Below are 21,937 nucleotides of genomic sequence, written 5' to 3'. Positions count from 1 at the left end.
AAGAGAAGACTCCTCAATCGTGCTTGAAGTGCAAAGCTGACCTTTTAGGATGGTAAAGGGATAAACAGGATAGATACTCGTCAGAAAGGTTTGAATATTATTTCATTTAATCATTCTGGTTTAGGGCATTTGGAGGATTCATTCTCTGAGTTAAAAGCCACCATACATTACGGGTGGTAGTGAGGCAACAGTGTCATATGAAGTGAATTGCACGTAGTTGTCCATAAATCAGTGGCCTCGGTTTCACAGGTGCCTGATGAGAGTGCCTGTATTGGGTCCTACCTCAGAAGTCTTGAGTAACGAAAGGAAGGTCAGTCACTTGCAAAATAAAATATTGAAGCAGTTGGAAGTTTTTTCCTGCTAGACTGTGTTATTCTCTTTCACAAAAGTCACTTCTGAACTGACCAGTGTGCCAGGTGGGCTCAGTGCTGCCCACCACATGTAGGTTTGTGTCATTTCAAGGGGATGCTGGGCAAGTTTTTGGAAGAGAAGCCCTCTGAAAGCTCTCAAATAATTACAAGTGGCCCAAGAAACTACAGATGGGCTGGAGGCCACCAAGTCCCTGGAAGGACTACATATGTTTGCTCTGATTTTATGACCTGAAGACATCATGCATCTGTGGCATGGTCCAGAGGCAGGATGCTGGGTGAGAAAGACTTTGGGGCTGACTTTGTCCACTCTTGCTGTCCTTGTGCTAAGCTCCTGCCCAGCCATCCGACCACAGCACAGGGCAGCAGATGGCATTTTAACCTCTAAATATCACTTTGGGACACATCAAAAAGATCAAAAATAAGGATGCTTACATGTGCCAGAGGTTGTTTCAATAGGAGGGTGTCACGGGAGGGCACTGGGGTTACACCAGGGGCATACGCAGGATGAAGATTTTGGGAGGGACCTGTTGATGAAGGAGAACCTGCAGCTGCTAGCAAAAGGTGACTGATGTCCAACCAGAGCAGGGTTGGATTTCATTGCAATAAGTTTATATTTCAGGTACTGCAGATGGAAATCAGTAAGAATTGAACTTATGAATTAAAACTATGGGTGAGACAGTTCTGAACAAACCTTAGCCTGCTTCATTTTAGCAACAGGAAGAACACAAGGTGAGCAGGCTCTGGCTGGATGAAGGGCTGCCCAGAGCCGATGGCTAAAGCCTGAATCACCTACGGTAGGTCACCAGAAGGGCTCATGGTGCCCTTCCAACCCACGTGAAAGATCAGTGGAGGGTTTCATCAAAGCACAGAATTAAGATACCATTGAAGGATCAGAAGGACAGTCCCAAAACCTGTTGGCTGAAAGGGTTTCAACACAGAAAGGTCCCCAGGAAGGTAGAGGATTTTCTCCTGGAGGTTTCAGGAGCTGGCTGGACAAAGCCATGACCACCTTGGCCCAGTGCTGGTGGCAAGTCCCTCCTGAGGTGCCTCCCACCAGTGCTGCCATGGGGTGCCTTAAGCGGGGATGGCTCCGCAGTCCTCAAGTCTCTTCCAGCCCCTGTAAGTGGACCACAAGGAGAAGAAAATATGCCTTTCAGATCTGGATTTAGGATTCTTGTAGTGTCTTGCAGCTAAACAATTGTAAATGTTTAATGAGCTCCAACAACGCGTACCAATTTTGTATGCAATCTCTTTAATTCTTCAGAGAATCGTCAGTGAGATAATTTTCCCTCTCTTTAAAATCAGTAGGAGAGAATGAATTATTCATTTTAAACCAGCTGCAATCAGTCTCAGAGATCCCCATCCGGAGGAGCTCAAAGCAATTGAAATACTGAGTCAGGAAAGAGAACAACACTGGGAATCAAATCCCTGATGATGCTCTTAATGTCCTTTCCTAATAACTCACTCAGCCGGCCTGTCCGCCCTGCTCTCATCGGCAAAATCGCTCTGATGGCAGTGGTGATGTCTGCGCGATACAGGCAGCAGCAGAGGACACTGCTCCAGCATCCCACTGTGCCATGGGACAGGCTTGGTCAGTGCAGCAATGCTCAAGTTGCAAAATGGTCCAGAAAGTTTCCTGCAAAGTTTTCTCCCACTTTGCTCATGTTTTCATGCAGGACCGTGCATGGTAAAATACATCGCAGCCCCTTAAAACAGGGTCAGATCATCTTTATGAAACACAGGAGCTGTTTTCTGGTCTGAAAATGGTGCTGCCTAATGAATCCCAGTATAACAATCACTCTCTCTCTCCTTGTTGTTTTTCTTACACTGTGTAAACTAGAATAAATTGCATGGGAGTGCTCCTGTTTTCCTAAAAGAAATACATTGGGAAAAAGGAAATAGTGGTTCATTTTTTCTCAGGCAAGACTGAGATGTTTTATTTGATTGTTTCAGATAATTTTGTTTGTATTATTGCATTACACTAACTGTAGATCTTTTTTTTAGTAGTGCTTGTACTGAACATGTTTATGCAAGCAAAATTGAATTGCACAGTTAAAATGCTCATGGTTAAGATTTACCCTCTAAAATGTGAGCATCTGACCCCAAAAGGGAGTTTTTAGGAGGCTGGTGTTTCTCATGGGAGAAGAGTTGTTGATAGCCAGAATTAGGGTATCATCTGGAGAGTTCCACTGGTGCCCCAGAGCAGGTCCCCTTGTGAAACACCTTGTAGCAGGCTTATTTATTTATTTGTCACCAGTGGGCACAGGCTTTTTGAAGTTTTTAGGGAGTTTTTTGGAACTTTTTGTAATTTTTTGTGTCTACAAAATTCAGCAGCTCCGAGCACCGCAGTGTGAGAAAGGCTGTTGAGAGAAGTCCTTTGTTTTATTTGCTCTTTAATAACATTGTGGCTCTCATCTACTGTTGGCATACAGTGACAAATAGCTCTTCCCTCCTACCTGCACACCGTTTCGGGGTGCTGTGGTTGAATCCAGCAGCCACTAGGTGCCAGTGCTGTTTTACACGAGAACAAGCTTACCGCTGAACAGAGCCAAAGCCTAGAAAAATTTTTCAGGAATTTGGGCAACTTGCCAATTGTTAAATATAGCATTACTCATCACAGTTGCTCTTCCCTCTCTTGGGCTGCTCTCCTTCAATGTATAGCTATTTGTGCCTTGCGTACGTGCTCGGGAGGAGAGCAAAACTCTGCCTTTTTTTTTTTTTTTTTTATCGTGGGACATAAACTAGTATGAACTTGGGAAACTTGTTTGTGTCCGCAGGCTGAGCTGCCTCGCAGAGCTCCTTTGCAAAACTTGACCATGCCGCAGCTTTCCTCCTGCACAACATCTTATCCCTCCCGAATTTACTGACAGTATTTGGAGCTGCAGAAGAGATACTAAATTAGGATCTGACCCGAGGCACTGGGGGGAAAGGGGAGAATCCCTCTGCTGTCTCTGGGCTTTGATGCAGGCTTTTAGGGTCTGTGTGAACCTGTGGTTGTCTGGTGCTGTTTGCATGCATCCCACAGAGGATGTTTGTGTGCAACCTATCTATGGGTCCACCAGTGGCTATCTGCTTTTTAACATCTTCACAACTGAGGCTGCATATGCATGCGGTGGGTCTGGGGACCAAGGAACATCACTCTTCCAGTGTTTCCCTTAACCAGTCCTGAATCTGGACATGCACAGTCTCCATCTCCTGTAGGTAGCTGGAGCCAGGCCAGGACAAGTCTCTGGGCATGGAGAGGAGTTTGAGGTGGCAGGGCATCTCTCCAGGGAGAGAGCAGCCTACCCCAAGCACCCCCTGAAGGAGAGGGGTTGGTGGGTAGGGGCTAAGCCCCCCACCAGCACTTAACAAAGGGCAGCTGAGAATTGCAGTTTTAGCTGAGACCAAGGTTTTGGGGGGACACAATAATTTCCAGCCCTTGAAAGAAAGGAGCATCCCATGAGAGTACCATGAGCAGCATCAGGGCCAGGCTGCTCCCAGGGAGCTAGTGAACAGCAGTGATTTGTGGTCCCTGACTGGAATGACACCCTTCAAAGGGTTTATGTTTTTCCCAAAAAAGGGAAATCCAGGTAGGTATGTGATGGGGAGATGAGATGGTCTATGGGAGATTTAGCTGGGCTAGTGGGAAACGGGAGCCATGCAAGCTCAAAGATAAAGCAGCTCCCCTTGAAAGTCACTGGAGGCCTTGTCCCATGGAATTCTAGAGGGGGTTTCAGTGGGACATGGGAGATGATAGTTTCCTGGTGGGATGTTTCAGGGTCTATCCAGCTCCAAAGGCGGAGCTGTTGTGTAATCCTCGGACATGTTTTATTCTTGCTTTGCACCTCATATGTGAGGCCCTCTGCTGTAGAGACCTCCAGGAAAGGGCTGGCTGGAAGAAGGGAGAAGAAAAATGCAGGTTTTGTACCTCCTGCCCTGCAAGCAGCCAAACGTGGCCATCTGCTGTTTTTTCTAGGCCATTGATCTTTTCATCACTTACGGCTCAAACATGTCTTAGACTTATTCATGGAGGATGGACATGGTTTTTGGCTTTGTCTTGCTATCCACTGGGAACCCACATCTTTACAAATGGGAAATAATGTTTTTTAAATTGGGTTGTGAGTTTGAGATTTCTTGAAAAATCATTCTTGCTCTCCAAAATTGATCAGCCAGCTGCTGCTGAGCAAAGAGGGAATCTCAGTTCTCCGAGAGGGGAAACGTTGAAGCACAAAAGTGAATTCTGCCATTGCCCTGATTTCAAAGAAAATGAAAGCAGGACATCAGGAAAAGCTAATGAGGTAAAATAATAGAGCTGGCAGAGCTGCTGTTCTTGCTAAAGCCCAGAATACAGCTGACCTCTTTGTAATTCTGTAAGAACAGACTTACATTGTCATGCTATTTTGGTGAAATCTCTTTTGGCTTGGTAGGGAGGCCTTTGGTTGAGTGCTGTGTGCTATCAGCAGCAGGGTACCAGATCTCCCCCCCATTTCTTGGGCTCAAGATCACTCTGGAAAGGTGCAAAAACAGAACCCCTTGTACTGGGCATGGAAGCAGGAATTGCTATTGCTCAGTCATTTAACTATGATGGTCTTCCAAGTAGGAGGTCCTCATCTTCTTAAAATGACCAGGGCTGTAGCTGATTTACCTATCGGTGACCTGGCAACAGGTTCTTCCCAAGGTGGGACCAATCCCTCACAGCCTTAAATCATGTATTGCTCCATCTATCCCCTTATTTTTGCATGTTGCTGTCTTGCTATCAATATCGCCCCCAAGACATCTCCCTTGGGATCAGGTAAGGAACAAAGGTATTACCTCTGTAATAAATTTATAGCAAAAGTGATTCCTGCAGCGTTGACAGATAAATAAATATTGGCCAAAGAGGTGGTGGAAAAAAATCCTAACCCCTTGATTTTTTACTTAAAAGTGCAGGAATATAATACTGCTGATTTTCTGCTGCATGTGCATGCCAAGTGTCACTGAAGTGCATGTTGAAAATGCTCTTGGCATTGCCGAGCAGCTTGTGACCTTGCCTGTCTGACTTCAAATCAATCCCTACAAAGCAAAGTGTGCTCTTATTTGCCATGCATGGGATGACCCTTTCAGGTGAAACTTGGGCTATAAAAGGAGTGAGACATGTATGTTGGTTTAAAAAGCTTTAATGATATTTCAAAGTCCAGTTAATGTCCTTGAATTACTCTAGAATTACAGACTTGCTTCACAGAATTTAATCCCAGTTATAATTTCCTTGCAACGGATGATTGAGATGCCATTTTCACTTCATTCTGTTTAAACATACATGATTGTCCTCCAGTAAATGGATAGTGTGATTTTTCACTACACTTCAAAGTGTTAAAACTCTATACAAATATTGTACTACGCGTACAAAAATAAGTGCTTCATGCACACACTTTTTAATACTGCTTCTTGCCCTTTGACATCTTTCTGAACTTATATAAATAGCTGAAAAAACAGACTAAAGTTACTGAACATGGAAAGTGAGAAACACTTTCTGCCAACGGTAGTCTTTTAGAGAGAGAGATGCGCGTGGATATGTTACTCGTTGGCAGTCAAACACGACTTAAAAGACATAGACAGAAAAGAAAATAAAGCCACAATACCCCTAACACTCTCGGTTATTTTGCCCTCTGTGAACAGGTTTGTCATTTTCTGCGAAGCCAAGCGTGCCAAACAGCAACCACAGAGGGCTTGTAATACCTTTAGGATCACCCTAATGAGCTACTTTATAAATAGAAAGGGTCTAATAGAACTGCAAACTATACAGCTTATGTGTTTTTGTTCCATTCCTAGTGAAATCGAATCAGCCGAAGCATGAGAATAGAAAACACTTAGCTCCTGGTAGTCAACACCTTGTCACAGACCATCGTGCTTTGTACAGCTTTGGGGATACACAGGAAAAGCTCCGTTTGAAATGGCTTGTATGGTGCCACATTACATCATCTAGACCAGATGAAAAATTTGGGGCCAGGTCTGTTGGAATTGATGGGCATTGTCAACCTGGTTGTAAATTCTCCCACAAAAAGGGATTTTTTTGGTCCTAGACTGAGCAGATTCAAGTTTTCTTAGTGTACGTTACTGTATAGGATATATTATATAGGATTAATATGTCTGCTGTAGTTATCTAACACTGGGTTTCTCCTATATCTCTAGAGCATTGTTACTCCTGCCTCAATCTGATGGCAAAAATAAATGGATAATGCCCTCCTGCTGTAAACCAAAGGATGCTCTCAGCATCCCCAAAGCGTTCAAACACAACACCAACACCGGTGCTCTCCAAAACAAGAGATGCCTTTACTATTGACGTGAATCCTCTTCCACTAAATTAATATTTGCAAGAATCCCAGCAGCCAGCAGCCTTGCTTTAATGTGTAAAGCAGTGTTGATAGCCAGGCAGGGCTCTTTCCATCCTGTCAAAAATGTTCCTTGTATATCCTTTCATTCCTGTAGAGGTGCCTGTTATTACTGGGCCATGGCTGTGAGCTCTTGTGCTCTAATTAAGTAGAGAATTGGCCCTAATGAATAGCACTTTTCTGGTCCTCAACCTTAATAGTCCTAAAAGTTTTCCTGTCTTTTAGTGAATGTGCTGTTTGATGGGAAGTGGAAAAAATATGCTGCTATTTGCTGTTTTGTGACTTGCAGGGATGGCTGGGAAGTAGCAAAGTAAGAAGGAAAACTCTACTGAATGCTTGCCTCCTGCTTTAAAAATCAAATTAACATTCAAGAGCGTGCAAACTAGCTTGTTAGGCTGGGCAGACACGTTTATGATAAATGTCTTTTTTCCTTGGCTGTGCCAGAATGAATTAAAAAACCGCTTGATATGCCTGAACACATCCCCACAGCACTGGTGGCACAGGATGCTCGGAGGCAGTAAGAGGCAAACTGGAGACCTCTGCATGGCCAAGGGACAGCCCTTCATTTTACCCGTTGCTCTGCCTGGCTTGAGAAATTTTGGGGTGAACGGAGGAGAACTCCTGATGCATGGAGGGGCTTGCTGGAGACACACCATCCTTCCCTGGTCCCACATCACAATGTCCACGGGACCAACTGTTTTCAGCACAGGTTGTTGCTTGTAAACACACACACAATGGTGTGTGTATATATATACAAATATATGTATGTATATACACATACCTGAGAATGACTCATTTTCTGGGCTGAGATTTTGCTTTCTAGTGTGAAAATCTGATTTTGAGTGATTTTTTTTTTAATTTCTGCTTTTCCCCCCTAATACCCTCTTATGAAACTAAAGAACTACAAGAATGAAACTCCGACTAAATTCTAACTTTAGGCGACAGATTAGTTTAAAATCATGAGGGTGTAAGAATTACCAGACTGAGATTTTTTTCCTGCCTGTGCTCGATTTAAGGGAACTTGATTAAAGACAGGATTAAAATGCTCCATAGCCATCGCTGCGTGCAGCAACTGCGAAGGCAGGGTAGGCTTCGTAGGCTGCGTATGTCGCTAAATCTTGTCCCATAGTCACTGCTTGTTTGAGCTGAGTAGCTGTGACAGTGGCAGCTGCGTTAGCAATGGTATAACCTGCAGGGAAAAGGAGGGTAAAAATGCAGATTAATGAAAAGATGTTCAAAACTCAACATCACCTAATAGTTTTTGATGGGAAGACTTTGCTATCGATGGGAATGACATAGGGAGCAATGAGTTTGTTAATGGGAATAATCTAGTTAAATTAAACAGGTCATTTCTGGCATGTTTTTTCTCCATGTTAAAGGTGATTAAAAAAAGCTGGGAAATTAATGCATTGTCTCGCCTATTATTTGTTAAACACACTGCTTGAAAAATGCCCCTCTCTGTTGAGTATTTTTTCCTTAGGCTTTGATTATTTCTGAGCTAAGAGAGTGTTAATGGTGCTCTGTACATGCCCTCCCATGCATGACGTAAGGAGGGCAAGAAAATGAGTTAATATAGGGGAAATCTGGGCAGGTTTCATAGAGAAAATATGGCTCTGATATACCCTTCATAGTCAAAATACATGCAATTCAGGACAGCCACATTAGAGAGGAGGGAAACTCCCTCTATGCAATATCAGGGAGAAAATATTTAGTAAACTGGATTTTTTTTTCCTATCAGTTTCTAATGGAAAATGTGGTTTCAACGCTTCAAAATTTTCCATGGGAAAATGTTAGCTTTGCTGATTTAAAATGAATCACTGGGAAAACAAACATTGTTTGGGGTTGGTTTTTCTGAAAGCAGGGTATAGCAGCTTGTCGATCAGACCACAATATTTTGTTGTGAAAGAATCAAGAATTAAGACAAAGCCCAAATTTGGGGAGAGCAGCTGGGGTACCCATTGGCTCTGCTGGACCAGGCTCTGCTGCCAAACTACATCTCCCAGGGTCCAAAATCTCTGACCGACCAGCTGGGCAATGGGATCAACTCAAGGTCAGTCAGAGCTGAGGTCCTCTCAGTGGGGGGAATGGAGATATTGGGCAAAACTGACAGCACATTGTCTTGTTGAAGATGTTACCTTAGGGGAAAACATGAGAAATTTGCTATAATTTGAGTATTGTGGCTGCTCAAAGTATTTTCTTTGCATCAGCAAAGCGAGGTGCAACATTTTGACTAGGAATTGAGAAATCTGTCATTTAAAGCATATCTGCCACCATCATAAGAGAAATGAGCTGCTACCTGGGCATGGCCTGAGCTGAGCTGGGCTTCAGCAAGCCCTGATCAAGGACCAGTGTTGTTGCAAGTGAAAACTTTAATGTATGTCAATTTGTTGAGTTTCCAAGACAAATAAATAAGGGTGGATGAAAGCAAAAGGAGAGATTATAATTAAGCAGTAAGTGGAGACTGGATTCAGTAAAGAGCCCATTTGGTTTCCATGCTGCGGAAGCCTGCACAAACCCAGACAAATTGATTTTTCTGTGGCTTTTGTGGACTCCTGTGGCAGGAAGCCGGATAGATTTTTTTTTTTTTTTCTTTTTTAAATCCATCCTTGAGATACTCCAAACAACTCAGTAGTACGGACTAATGCATTCCTTATGTGCATTTTGGCATGCGTTGCTCCCACTACATCAGAATAACCATCATGCTGGAGAGCGCAGTAAATGTAATGCCTGCAAGCTGGATTCCTGCTCCCAGCCTGTGTTTTCCATGATTTCCCAAGCTGTTTTGGGCAGTTGCAAGAGTTGTTGAGTATGAATTCCCAAACTGGAAAAAAAACCTTCCAGTGGGGTTGTGAGAGCTGGGATCAGATCCTAACTTTCACAGTTGCATCATTGCTTTGGCAGATGAAATAAAAAGTGTTTGTTCAAAAGGAGCTGGGGGTGCTGGGGGAGGATGGATGGATCCTCCCAATCAACTGTGCATCTTTGCAATGAGGAAGATCTACTGCATCCTGGGTGGCATTGGCCAGACCGCAGCCAGCAGGTCCAGGGAGGGGACTCATCCCAGATGTGGCACTGGGCACTCCAGTTCTGGATCCTGCATCCTGTCTGGGGCTCCCAGTTGAAGGGAGGCATCCACAAACTGGAAGGAGTGGAGGGGAGGTGTCTACCTGGGATGGGGCACTGAGTAGTGGGGGATCCCCATTCTTGGACACTGCCCCAACTCGCCTGGACGCAGCCCCAAGCAACCTGCTGTATCTGTGGCATTGACCCAGCTGGGAGCAGGGTTGGACCAGAGACCCCCCACCCTGGTGCCTCCAGCCTGAGTTGCTCTATGGTATGTACACCGTAATTTGGGTAGTCCTGATACAGAGATAAATTACTATATAGGCAATAAAGATGTCATACACATAAGTCAAGGTAGAGGCGTGTGGAAGCAGGTCTGCCCTCAGTGGCCAAAAATGGGTTCATTCTTGACACCCGCAAGGAAGCAGCAGGAAAAATAATTTTCCAGGAGACCTTTGCTGTACAGACCTTCCCATACCTGGAAAAGCTGGCGCTGCAGGAGGCACCTCTGCTCCTTCCATGGGAATCCCCAGTGTCTGAAGGGTGTATTCTGCTGCGTAGGTTTTGGCTTCATCGATATAGGCACTGAGTTTGGGTGGTGTGAAGGGATGTCTGTGAGTACAGCAAAATGTTAGCTTGTTTTTTTTTCTCTAGGACTTTTCTGCAAGATGTTTTGATCCACTCATAGATGGCATCATCCCACATATCAAATGGAAACATTATTTTACTGTGCTGATGCATTACAAAAGTATTCTTCTCATAGTAGCCTGGTTTCTTTGCTGAGTTTATCAGCCCTGGATCTCATTTTGGACACAACATCCTTTCAGAGCATGTTGTGCATTTTCAGTCCAAAAGAAAGCGTGCTGCAGTCTGGGTTTTTCTTTAAAATACACAGCAAACAATGTTTTAGGTCAGAAATGTTTAGAATCATATTTGGAGCCGAATTATCAGCATGTTCCTTCAAGTTGCTTTCTTTTTCCCACAAGAGCTATCGTATGCTTTTTTTTTTTTTTTGTGCTAAATAGCACCCTTTTGCCTGATTATTTCTGGCTTTCTGTAGTCTTTGCACCACCAGAGAGAGAGCACCAAGCATGGAAGACATCACTATCAGTCTATTTTAGTTTGTGGATGTTTTTCTCCCTAATATATATTAAAAAAAAAGGAAATAGAGACCTGTGCAATTGTATTTTGAGGAGACATGCTAAATAAAATGCCATTTAAAAGAAAAAAATCCTAAAATCCAGAAAACCTCAAATAGTAACGTACATAGTAGGGTTCTGGCTGGCGAGGGCAGGGATGGTGATTTTGTATAGGAAGAGCTGTCTTTGGTCTTGGCCAATTGCAGAGTGGAGCTGGTAAACAGGCTGTCCCCAGTTGTTTTTCTGGCAGATTTCTTCTAAGATCTAGAAGGGAGAAAAGGGATTTTTGCTTGGGTTAATTGCTGTGCAGTAGCCTTCTCACCCAGCTCCAGCCCCTGCACTGGTCAGGTCAGCTTCCTTCCCTTCAAAGGGTTTTCAGGGGTGTCGTGGCAGCTTTCTCAAGGCTTAGCAAAAAAAATATAAAATAAAGGCAGACAAGATACTACATTCACCTTGAAGTATAAGATTCATCTAAATGTTTTATACTTTAAAAATATATTTAATTCCTGAAGTTTATTATTACCCCAATTATTTAATAATTGGACATCTTTGTCCTTTTGCTGATTAGCTGTTTTATTCTGTTATAGGTGTGGTTTTCTTTGAATTCTCCCCAGAAACTCTATCTATGCACTTCTATTAACAGTGCTAAAACACTAGGGTTGCATTCATCTTCACTGCTCTGTTGCCTCCCTGGCTTAGTGGGTTACAGTGCATGAAAAGTCCAAATAGCCTTTTTTTTAAAAAAAAAAAAAGGAAAAAGAAAAAAGGCTGTGTTTCCATCCAATTAATTATACAGGCTTCAGTAGGCAATTTCTGCTTCTAGTTTGAAAGAGGAATGCTGAACTATGTTGCCCCCAACCTTAGCACAACTTATTCCATGGTAATTGGGAATTGCTGTGCAGAAACGCTCTTGCATTGGCTTTGTATTTCTTTTTTTTAACCCACTGAGTATGTGCTGTCCCAAATGGGTTTGAACACAGCGTGGTGTTCCCGTGCCTCCCTGTGAGTGGTGCTCAGACAAGTTATTTTTTTCAAGTAGCTCCACCACAGCTGACACTCATCTGAGAAGATTTTGGGTCTTGGGGCTTTGCGACATTGGCTATGCTGCCAGCTGGGTTGGACCAGAGACCCCCGGGTGCCTCCAACCTGTGTTTTTCTGTGGTCTACCTTATAGAAAATTTACACTTAATTTTATTTAACATTAAAATGTAAAATTTAAATGTCAGTGCTGCTTTTAATTTTGTAATTGTAGCTCCAACTGAAGTTTAGCACTTTGTAGTGTAAATAAACTAGTTCATTACATTTCTTGACTATGGCAACACTTGTTCCTTGCTGTCCCAACTCCTTTGTATGGATGTCAGTTTTATAATGTTACATCAACATTTAAATCTTCAGTAAGCCAGATCTACTTATTAACACTGAGCATCCCAGCAAGGCAGCGGGAACGAAATCCATCATTCAAAGATGCTGTTGAAATCATCTCATTGCAGCAGACGGGAGAGGCTGACCAAGTTGGCAGGTATTAATGAGGCTGTCCTATTAATGAGGCTGTCGTGAAGCAAGCTGTAGCTGTTTAAGACCTGCTGTTGTGAAGTAGTAGCAGTGGCGGGATTAGGGAGCTCAGCTGCTGGGAAAATGGGCCCCAAAAAACTAATGTTGCACGTGGCCAGTGGTGTTACTGCACTATTTGAAATACATGCAGTGGGGGTTTGGCATGCATGGGAAGAAGAAAAAATGAATTTCACCTGCCCTAAGGCAGTGCAGCACCACTCAGGCTATTTCACCCCTCTTATATGCTGATAAAATAGAGTAAGGGGACTATGAAATTTTGCAGGGGGAAAAACCTCCCACTTTCCAGTTTTCTGGGGGAGAAAAGGATGTTTTCATAGACTTTGACAAACTGGATGCTGTAGCAATTGAAGTGTTAATAGGCAAAGCTGTGCTTCAAAATTCAAGGTGAAGTTAGTTTCTCATGTTGCTTTAGATGATGTAAGGGGAAAGGAGTTGCCATAAGAGCCGGACCCTCAGAAACTCGGAGAATATGTTCTGGGTTTGTTCTCCTCAGCCTCCTTGAGCAACCAGAGTTTCTGCGCTGGGCTGGGTTGTGCAGGCAGTCAACACCTCTTTCTCTACAAATGATTTTAAAATGTACGTTATTTTTCTATATATGCGCATTCATTCCTTGGTGAAGCCCCAAGCGATGCATCCTTTTTACCAAACCCATTGTGGGTGAGAATTTATTTACCCTCAGTGCTTTTGTGGAGCAACAGCCATAGCTGGATTTCATCTCACACCCATGGGTGTTTATGAAAACTCTTCTCCAAGGGAGAGCGTACACCATTCTCCAGCAAGGCAGGTGGGTATTGCAAGATGCAACTAACGGTATTTTATTTATTTTAATGTCTTTTGAGATGCAAGAATGGATTTAGTTATCGGTCCCCAGCGCAGATTCAAGCAGTGGGCCATTTTCCCAAAAGCATTTTGGGCAAAGACAACCTCTGGCCAGGATATTGACTCCCTTTTTCACGCACGTACCTGAGGAGCGAGTTTGATCCCTTGGGGCTTTAGCGTGACGTGGTTCATCGGCGTGAGCTCCATTCCTGGCAAGAGGTCGTAGAGTTTATCCTCTCCCCTCTTTTCTCCTTTGAGCTGGTATCCGCGCCCCAGGCCCGTGTACGCCAGGTAGCCACGACCTCCCAGTCCTCTAACTCCCGCAGCCCCTACAGGTACATTCATGTAAATTTCTAGGAATGTAAGAAGGCATTAAACTGAATCAAATCACCGGAAAAATTACCCTGATTCTTGCTGAAATTGAAAAGTTAGCCCCATTTGCCAGGTTTGGGAAGAAGATGGGCAGAAGCCCCCCGTAGCCTGTTGCTGGGATAACCCAGGCTTGGCATTGACATCCTTTCTTTTTGGGCTCGTATGCCTGGATGGGTGAGATTTTTCGGGGGAAGCCCTGCTTCTTTCTGACCCAGTTTCCATTTTCGCTGGTCAGTTTTGACTTTGTGACACCTTTCTAACTGGATTTGTAGTTGAAAGGCAGAGAGGGGACAGCTGGTATTATTTGCTACCCACCAGTGTAATTTCACTTTCTTGAAGAATTCAGAGTTTATACAATCCCTTGCTTATATGAACCAAATTCCTTTTTTTCCTCCCCTATTACTCTTCCTTTTTTGCTCGGGGAGCCTTGCTTGGGAGTCTGGGGAGACTGCAAGGCAAGAGAGGGCTGGTGGGTTATCACATCTGCCCCTTTCCCAATGCAAACTTCATAGAAGCTGGTCTCACCTGTGTGGGCAAAAACATGGGGGGCAGCAGGGGAAATTCCTGCTCCCCTGTCCCATTCTTTGGGAAGGGGGAAAAACTGTCTGGTGCGGTCCTTACCAGCCCTACTGGGGTGCCCCACGGGGTCCCAGCCTTCCGTGTGACCTGGCCACGGGCTTGGGGACACAAGCTGACTGCCACAAGTGTCGTCTTTGGAAGGAAGATCAAATGGGCAGATTTTTTTTTTTTTTTTGCTAGCCCCCAAGCTTACTTCTGCACTTACCAAACGATGCCTGCAAAGATATTTAGTAGGGGGGTACCTGAGCATGGGGATTTGATTTGGTGCCAGGTGTGGTCACCCAGCATCAAAGGTAGAGCCTCAGCAGCTTTCAGAAATACTCTCTGTTTTCAGAAATACTCTCTGCTTATTATTAGGTTAATGATCCCCCAAAAAAGGAGTCCATTTCCCAGAGCACACAATTAATGGCTTTCTTGATTTCAGTGCTGTTTCCCCACCCTGCATCAGGGCAATGTGACCTCCCTGGGAAATGCCGTGGCTTTGGGTCAGAAAACACCAAGACTGGTAAAACTTTCCCTGTGACCTTCAAGGCAAAGAGGAAACACAGCAGAGAGCTGTGCTGGTGGCTGGTTGAGGGAGTTGGCTCTGAAGAGGGGAAGCAAAATTGTTTTATTTGGTCTTTCCTGCTGGGGCAAAACCAGGAGGATTTGTGGTTTCTTTATGCTGGACGTAGGGCAATCTGGAAGCTGTTTCAGGCTTGCTCTGGGAAATGGTTATTTTTTTCATGCCCTGCTTAGTCTGCTGGAAGATTGCTACAGCTTTGGGAAGGACAGAGCCTAAAACCTGTGTTTTTCATTGCTCTCTGAAAAGGGTCCAGCATCCAGGGCAAAGCCAATGCCCTTGACATGAGTCTAGGGAGCAGCCACCCAAGCCCCGCAGGAGTTATTTTGATAAAGCTGAGTATCGGCGTGACAGGAGTTACCTCGGATGGATGGGGGCCGGATGATGCTCCTGTTGCTGAGCCCCTTGGTGGTGGGGAAGTGGAGGATGGGGGTAGTTGGGGTGCGTAGAAAACCGGGGCACCCAGGTAGGTGGTGGCGGGGTCATACACGTGTCCGAAGGCGTAGGTGTATTCTCCTTGCAGCATGGTACCTCTGCCACCTGTGCCCCGGGTGTATCTGACGTAGCTGTCTTTGTCGACGGGTTTGGCTAACGTCACCTCGATCGGGGACCCATCTAGCACCTTCACGCCAGGGTGGTGGGGAGAGAGCATGGGAGAAGCACAAGCATAAGTCTCCAAAATGCATGGGGATTATGCTGCCTAGGGAGGCATTTTCCCCACATGGTTTGCTAACGGGATGGGAAGGTAGAGAAAACCACCCAGAAAAGCCAAAATGTCTCTCCCATGGGTGGAAGAAGGCACTGGCCGGATGAAGGCTTAATGTGTTCAGAGCACCCCGCCCTGATCCCTGCCAGGAGAGGTTCCTTAACCAAATTAGCACAGTTGTGAAGCCTTCAAAAGGCTTTGCTTCCCTGAAAAACAGCATGTAAGTCACTGAGATTATACGTGCTCCTATGGAGAATAGCTGTAGCACTAAAAATAGGAGTGGGGTTAACATCTCTTTGGGAACAGCTCTTGTATTACAGCGCCGTGAATTACATGCAACACAAGAAGTACTAAATACAGCACCTCCTTGCAAATCCACATCTGAATTTGGAGCAGATGTTTTGGGTTGACCTTGTTTCTCCCGGTTTGCCATTCACATGCTGCCCTGCCAGTGTTTTTGTTGGCAGACGTGGAACAAGGATGTGAGTGTGAGCCAAGGGAACCATAACCCCTCACTTGCTAGTCCTCATTTCAGCTTTACTCTGCTTTTTTTTTTTTTTTGGAGGGGTGAACTACAGTCTGAGCTGGACAAACATATAGCACAAATGCAAGGAGCAAGAAGCCAAAATGAACAGTTTGTGTACATCAGGGTGGCTGAAAAACAAATTCAGGAGTATAAAAGCAGCCTGCAAAGAGAAAATAGGGCTGATACCTTCAGGAAGTTTTTGTAGCTAATAAACCAGGCAGCTTTGTTTCAGCTGCGTATGATGTACTGCATATAAGCCCCACGAATTAGCATTTACAGCAGCTTTACCTTCCCATTCAAGGCTTTCATAGCTTCAACTGCATCTTCTCTTTTATTGAAGTGCACAAAGGCATAGTCTCTAATTTTCTTTACTCTCTCTACTGCACCTGCAGAAAATGTTGGAATATTAGTTGCAAGTGGGTATTAGTTGGAAAATACAGATTTGAAAGAGCAACTGTGTTGGGTTATGAGCCCTTGGAGAGCAAAGGCTGACCAATGGTAAAAGAGCAAGAGGACAGTGTCTTCTTACCTCTTAGGATGTATATACCATGGGAAAAAAAAATATAAAGGCTGTAGTATTTCAAGGAAAGCTAGAAATACTTGAAGTCAGACACCAGTAAGTTTCCCATTACACTGGAGTGGTTTTCTCCTGTGCAAAATGCTCTGTTGGACGCTACCTTTGGTCTTGTGTCTCCCTTCCGTTACAGACCACCGAGATCTGGATGGCTGAGCAGGACACACAAAAGCCCAGGATTTGGTGAGCTACAGGTAATGTCACCGTGTGGTTGCCATCTCCATGGTTTTGTATGCGCAACATACATGCTACCCAGAGGCAGCTTCAGGAAAGCTTATGCTTCTGCTGTAAAACAAGGAGGCTCTTCTCTCAACCATCAACTCAGGACGTTCAGCAAGAACAAACACCAAGTCCTGTCTGGGACAGAGCAGCCCCAAGCATGGGGATGGGCTGGGACCAATGGGGCAGCAGGTCTGGCCCTAAGAAACAGCCTTTCCCATGTGAGTGGGTCATCCCTGGGACGGGGCCCCAGGTGGTGGGGGATCCCCGTCCCAGGGATGCCCCAATTCGCCTGAACATGGTCCCAATCAGCCTGCTGCAGCTGTGGTGTTGGCCCTGCTGGGGGCGGCGTTGGGATGGAGACCCCCACCCTGGTGCCTCCAGCCTGAATCTTTCCACATCTTTGTGATTACCCACAAAAATTAAAACGTAAATGGCTTCTTGTTCTTCTCATCTATATCCATACTCTACAGCTTTCCCTTGTCAGTTGTTTTGCTGCTAGGAACTTCTTGGCACCAAGATACTCAGCACTAATAATTTTGTCTCCAAAATAACCACACTGGTTCTATTCCCCAAGGTCACAAGCTCTAGACATCTACCTTTTCTTCTCTAATTTTTCATCTTCCCCACTCCTGTGGGTTGGGAAGCACATCAGCAAACAGCCTAGCCACTGAGACTGTAACACCCCCAAAGATATTCTTTGGAAATATGGCTAAGGGATGCTGAATGACTCTTCTGTTGGCTTCTTACCCTTTAAAGCTGAGCAGGTGTGCAGGGAAAGCTCATACTGCCACAAAACCCACTTACTTAAATAACTGCAGGAGAAAATACATTTCTTTAGAGTTCAGGGGGAGTCATTAGGACCTCCAGGAGACTAAATGAAGCCTGTCCCAGCCTATAACCTGAGCAGCCTGCACATCTTCAAAATGACACCGGAACGGTAAGTAGCACTTTGTGTCCTTCTGGGATCGGAGGGTGATTTTCTAAGCCTGAAGTTAAGAGAGTTATATGCTGATGCCTTGTTTGCAAGTCAAGGCTTTAATGAACTCTCTGTGTTTTGAAAATCCCCCTTCTGCCTCCTTGAGAGTGCTCTGTGTTACTGATCTTTGCTCGAGCCAAAAATCTTGCTTTTCCCTGCTTCTGCCCCTGCTGGGGCAGAGCAATGTGATACCCACCCTCAGGTCATCTCCATGGAGAGACCGTCCATGTGATGTTTAGGGGGGAAATATTGTCCCCTTCTGTACACTTGGAGAGCACGACCTTCCTGCTGGAAACTTTGCCAGGGATGAGGATTTTTGCAAAAATCTCTAGGTAGCAAGGGTAGGGCTTTTCAGTGAAACAAGTAATGCAGATCTCTATAGAAGTCATCCCGCACTGAATTTGGCACAGATTTAAGGGGTGATACTTGTACTATATTACAACTTGAAATGCATAAGCAGCATTCTTGGTAGTGTCTATGGACCCTGTAGCAATGTGGTAATTGCTCTGTCATGGGGACCTCTGGGTCATAACTCCTTTGGTTAAGATCATTTTTTATTGGATGACTTGTTATTGTCAAAACAGCTTCTTAATGCCCTAGATCAAATGCACACTTCAGGCAAGCAGTACTGAAATGAATAAGGCGGATAACCAAGGGGGGGGAAGTGAATCATTTCAGATCCTTGCTGACTTTTTTGATTGTAAGCTCACTATAACTTAAACTGCATTTGCTCTCCCCAAAGCTCAGGTTTTGCTGCTCTGATGTGCATTTTTTTGAAAGCATGGCACAACTTTAAAAAAGGCATTCTTGATTTTATCCACAATAAATAAAGCGGTCCATTTAAAAAAATATATAATTTCGAGCATGAGAAGTAAAACAATAAAGTGAAAATTAAAGATGATACAGATCTTCTGTTGTTGTGCTAGAAAACTTGTCTTAGGAGCAAAGCAGATGACTGTTACCAAAGTGTCAAAGGGGCATAAATGTGTTTCTGGGGAGTTTGAGCAGTTCAACGTTCAGGAGCAAAACTGGGTAAATAAAACAAGGAAACAGTTAAGAGGGTGGGATGATACATATTTAACTCAGGGGTAAAATGGGATCTCTAACAGCTTGATGGTGGCTAAAAGTATTAGCCAGAAACGTTAGAGGGACAGAAAAGACTCATAAGGAAGCCTCGTAAAGACCTTTGCATTGCAGCCTAGTACAGAAGAAGAAATGTATAGAGCAGAAATGAAAAGTTAGTGAAGGAAAAATGAAGCTCTGTAGTGTATTTTAAAAAATTAATAGAAGGAAGTTAATAGGAACGAGATGAAAGGCGATTTCACATTGCCAAGCATAAGTTACTAATGCCTAATGGACTGTGTGGCTTGGAGACCTGCAGAAATGGGTTATTTTTACTTTGTTGTTTTTGGGTGGAATTTCCTAAAGCTGGAGCAACTCAGAAGTAAAATCTCCTTTGAAAGCCAGCAGCATTTTTATTCCCAACAAATCTACTTGCTTTTTGAAAAATGTCACCATAAGTGGATGCAATATATGCCATGAAGGAATACTGTCATATTCTGTGTTAAATGCTAAGCACTGCTTATTCACAAACTTACAGAAGACTGTGAGGATTTTTGTATGAAAATGATAGAATTCAAAATTTAGATAGATTAGATAAAAAACATTTGTATTACATCACTCTATTTATATCATCATCCCTTGCCATAGAAGAAGAATGCTGAAATCACCCAGCTATTTCATCAACTCTCTCTTTTTAAGAAAGACCAAAATGATTCAAAATAATTCTTATGACACAGGCATCCCCATGCAGCATTTTGGATCTCTTCCAGTTGCCAACCATCCTAAAAAGGTTAGTAGTGTTGTTAGCTGGAAATTAAGCAGCCCTGAACGGATGACATGATGTGCATGTTGGGTGGGAGCCTTTAGCCTAATGATGATTTTTGTGGCATTACACATGAACATTTTACATAGGAAAAACAGTTATTTTTATTTCTTTCTTTGGCATTGTATGAATGGAGAAATATTTCCATTTGCAGTAGCAGTACTTATTTAGGAGCTAGCATGTCAATGGGTTCCTACCTGGTTTGATGTTGTTGAACTCCTTTTCTATGGTCTCTTCAGTGGTTGAGAGCATGAGGTTCCTCACATAGAGAATTTTTACCGACAACATGGTGTCTTCATCCACCTCCACTTCTGGTTCTGCCCAGTCAACGGCAATAGGGTGTCCCCACAACTGGATCCTTCCTTTAAAGGAATTGGCATGGTCAGTGTCAGACAGGCTTTGGTTCCTCTCACTTCTGCTCAGAGACTATTTCATGTGCAGTATGAACAGCAGAATAGGCCAATTCTACAAACGGGACCAAAATAAGCCTTTCTAGCTCAAAGCACGGCTGCTTCATTAACTCATTTCCAAAAGCAGATGGTCACACTTTGAGCGTGATCCCACTAATACCTTAGATGCCTGCAGAAATGCAGCATCCAGAATGAAAGAAGTGAAAATACAGCATGATTCACTAACGTCTGCGTTCCCTGGAGTGGTCTCTAAAGGGAAATATTTTAATGGACTTGTAAAAATCCCTCTTGGCTGCAAAAGTTTCATTCCCTAGATAATAGGAATGGGATCCAGAAGTCCCAGCTGGATGAAATGAAATAGTAAAAGCAAGGATGTCTCTGTGTGCAAGTATTTGAAGTCATATGGTCCCTGCTGGGTGAAGTTGCAGCAGAAGTAGTAGAAAGGAGGGACACAAAAAGTAACGAGGCATAAAACAGGGTGTGGGTGTGAAGGAGAAGCCCATGGGCTCTGTACACACTGGATCGAGCCACTGAGGGGCAGATAACAAAAAGAGCAAATAAAAAGGTAGTTAAAGGCAATGTTGTCGCCATGTTATCATGCTGAGGTCCATAATCATTTGCATTGAGTCACCTAATCTCTTAAGTAATTGATTAGTCAATTTAATATGTAATGAAAACTGACCGCCACAGCCTTGTCTCAAAGCTGTGGGAATCGCAGTGGTGAGCAGGAGGACACCGGGTAAGGCAGAGGGACCTCTACGTAGTGATGGTTTCTTCACCTCAAGTCTTCTCCATGCAATGATACTTCTTCCCTCCTCTTTTTCTTCCCTAGTCCCTTCTGCACAGCTTGCAGGGAGATCTTCCTCCCTTTTCTCCTCAGGAGTGGTTGAAATCTGGCCACCCACTAATATCCTGAGTCCCAGATTTCATGTGCTCTATCTGTGGCCCACTTTTTCTCCAGCAGTTTTAATCAGCTCAGCAGCTAGTTCTTTGTATGTACAGTAGGGACCATTTTCTGTCTTAGCAGCATGGTAAGTGCTAGATATTCCTTCTAAATAATGAAATAAAATGTCTGCCTCTTCTGCAAATGTCCCCCAAAAAGTAAGTGGGTCTTTCTGTGTTTTTTCTTTCTTTCTCTCTGATCTTTATGACATGAAGATTGGGTCCTCCAAGGCCTTAATTATGCTAAAACCTGGAAGAAACCTAGTGATGCCTATGCTGGTAGAGGGAAAATGAGAATCCTGCAAAACATTTTTGAAGAGATCTAAAAAAAGGCATGCTATCTTGCATCTCCACTTGGATAACCCACCTAAGATGGGATGGGAGCTCCAGAACAGAGAAAATTAGAGAGCGAGGGTAGAATCTGGAGACCTGTTTTTCCTATATTGGAAGTGAAAATTAACAAACTCGCAGAGACAATCAGCTCTGGTGCAGGCGTGTCCCGCAGTGGAGTGGCAGATCATAGCGTACAGGGGGGTTTCCTGAGCTGAGGAAACCCCAGGGGAGCAGGAGAGCGAGGGTAGAATCTGGAGACCTGTTTTTCCTATATTGGAAGTGAAAATTAACAAACTCGCAGAGACAATCAGCTCTGGTGCAGGCGTGTCCCGCAGTGGAGTGGCAGATCATAGCGTACAGGGGGGTTTCCTGAGCTGAGGAAACCCCAGGGGAGCAGAGAGACCCGCCAGGAGCTGGCAGCTCTCAGGAGAGTGGCTGATGAGGCATGGGAAGGGCCAGGAGTAATGGCTGCCACCCCCCCCCCCCCCCCCCCCCCCCCCCCACACGCCCCCCCCGGGGGGGCCCGCCCCCAGCAC

General features: G+C 44.4%; 1 protein-coding gene across 1 annotated transcript in view; it reads right to left on the bottom strand.

Moving 5' to 3' along the window:
* Positions 1-7,758: 7,758 nt before the first annotated feature.
* The window catches only part of A1CF (APOBEC1 complementation factor), a 26,029-nt gene continuing 11,850 nt past the window's right edge, over positions 7,759-21,937 (bottom strand). The window contains 8 exon segments of the mRNA XM_009332764.1: positions 7,759-7,910; positions 10,263-10,396; positions 11,051-11,187; positions 13,459-13,667; positions 15,189-15,266; positions 15,269-15,449; positions 16,348-16,445; positions 19,914-20,078. Of these exon segments, the coding sequence (XP_009331039.1) occupies positions 7,759-7,910; positions 10,263-10,396; positions 11,051-11,187; positions 13,459-13,667; positions 15,189-15,266; positions 15,269-15,449; positions 16,348-16,445; positions 19,914-20,078 (1,154 nt within the window).

This window comes from Pygoscelis adeliae, unplaced genomic scaffold (genome assembly GCF_000699105.1).
Source record: "Pygoscelis adeliae isolate BGI_AS28 unplaced genomic scaffold, ASM69910v1 Scaffold139, whole genome shotgun sequence".
NCBI lineage: Eukaryota > Metazoa > Chordata > Aves > Sphenisciformes > Spheniscidae > Pygoscelis > Pygoscelis adeliae.
The sequence above is the reverse complement of the archived record's forward strand: the minus strand, read 5'-3'. Positions and strand labels throughout refer to the sequence as shown.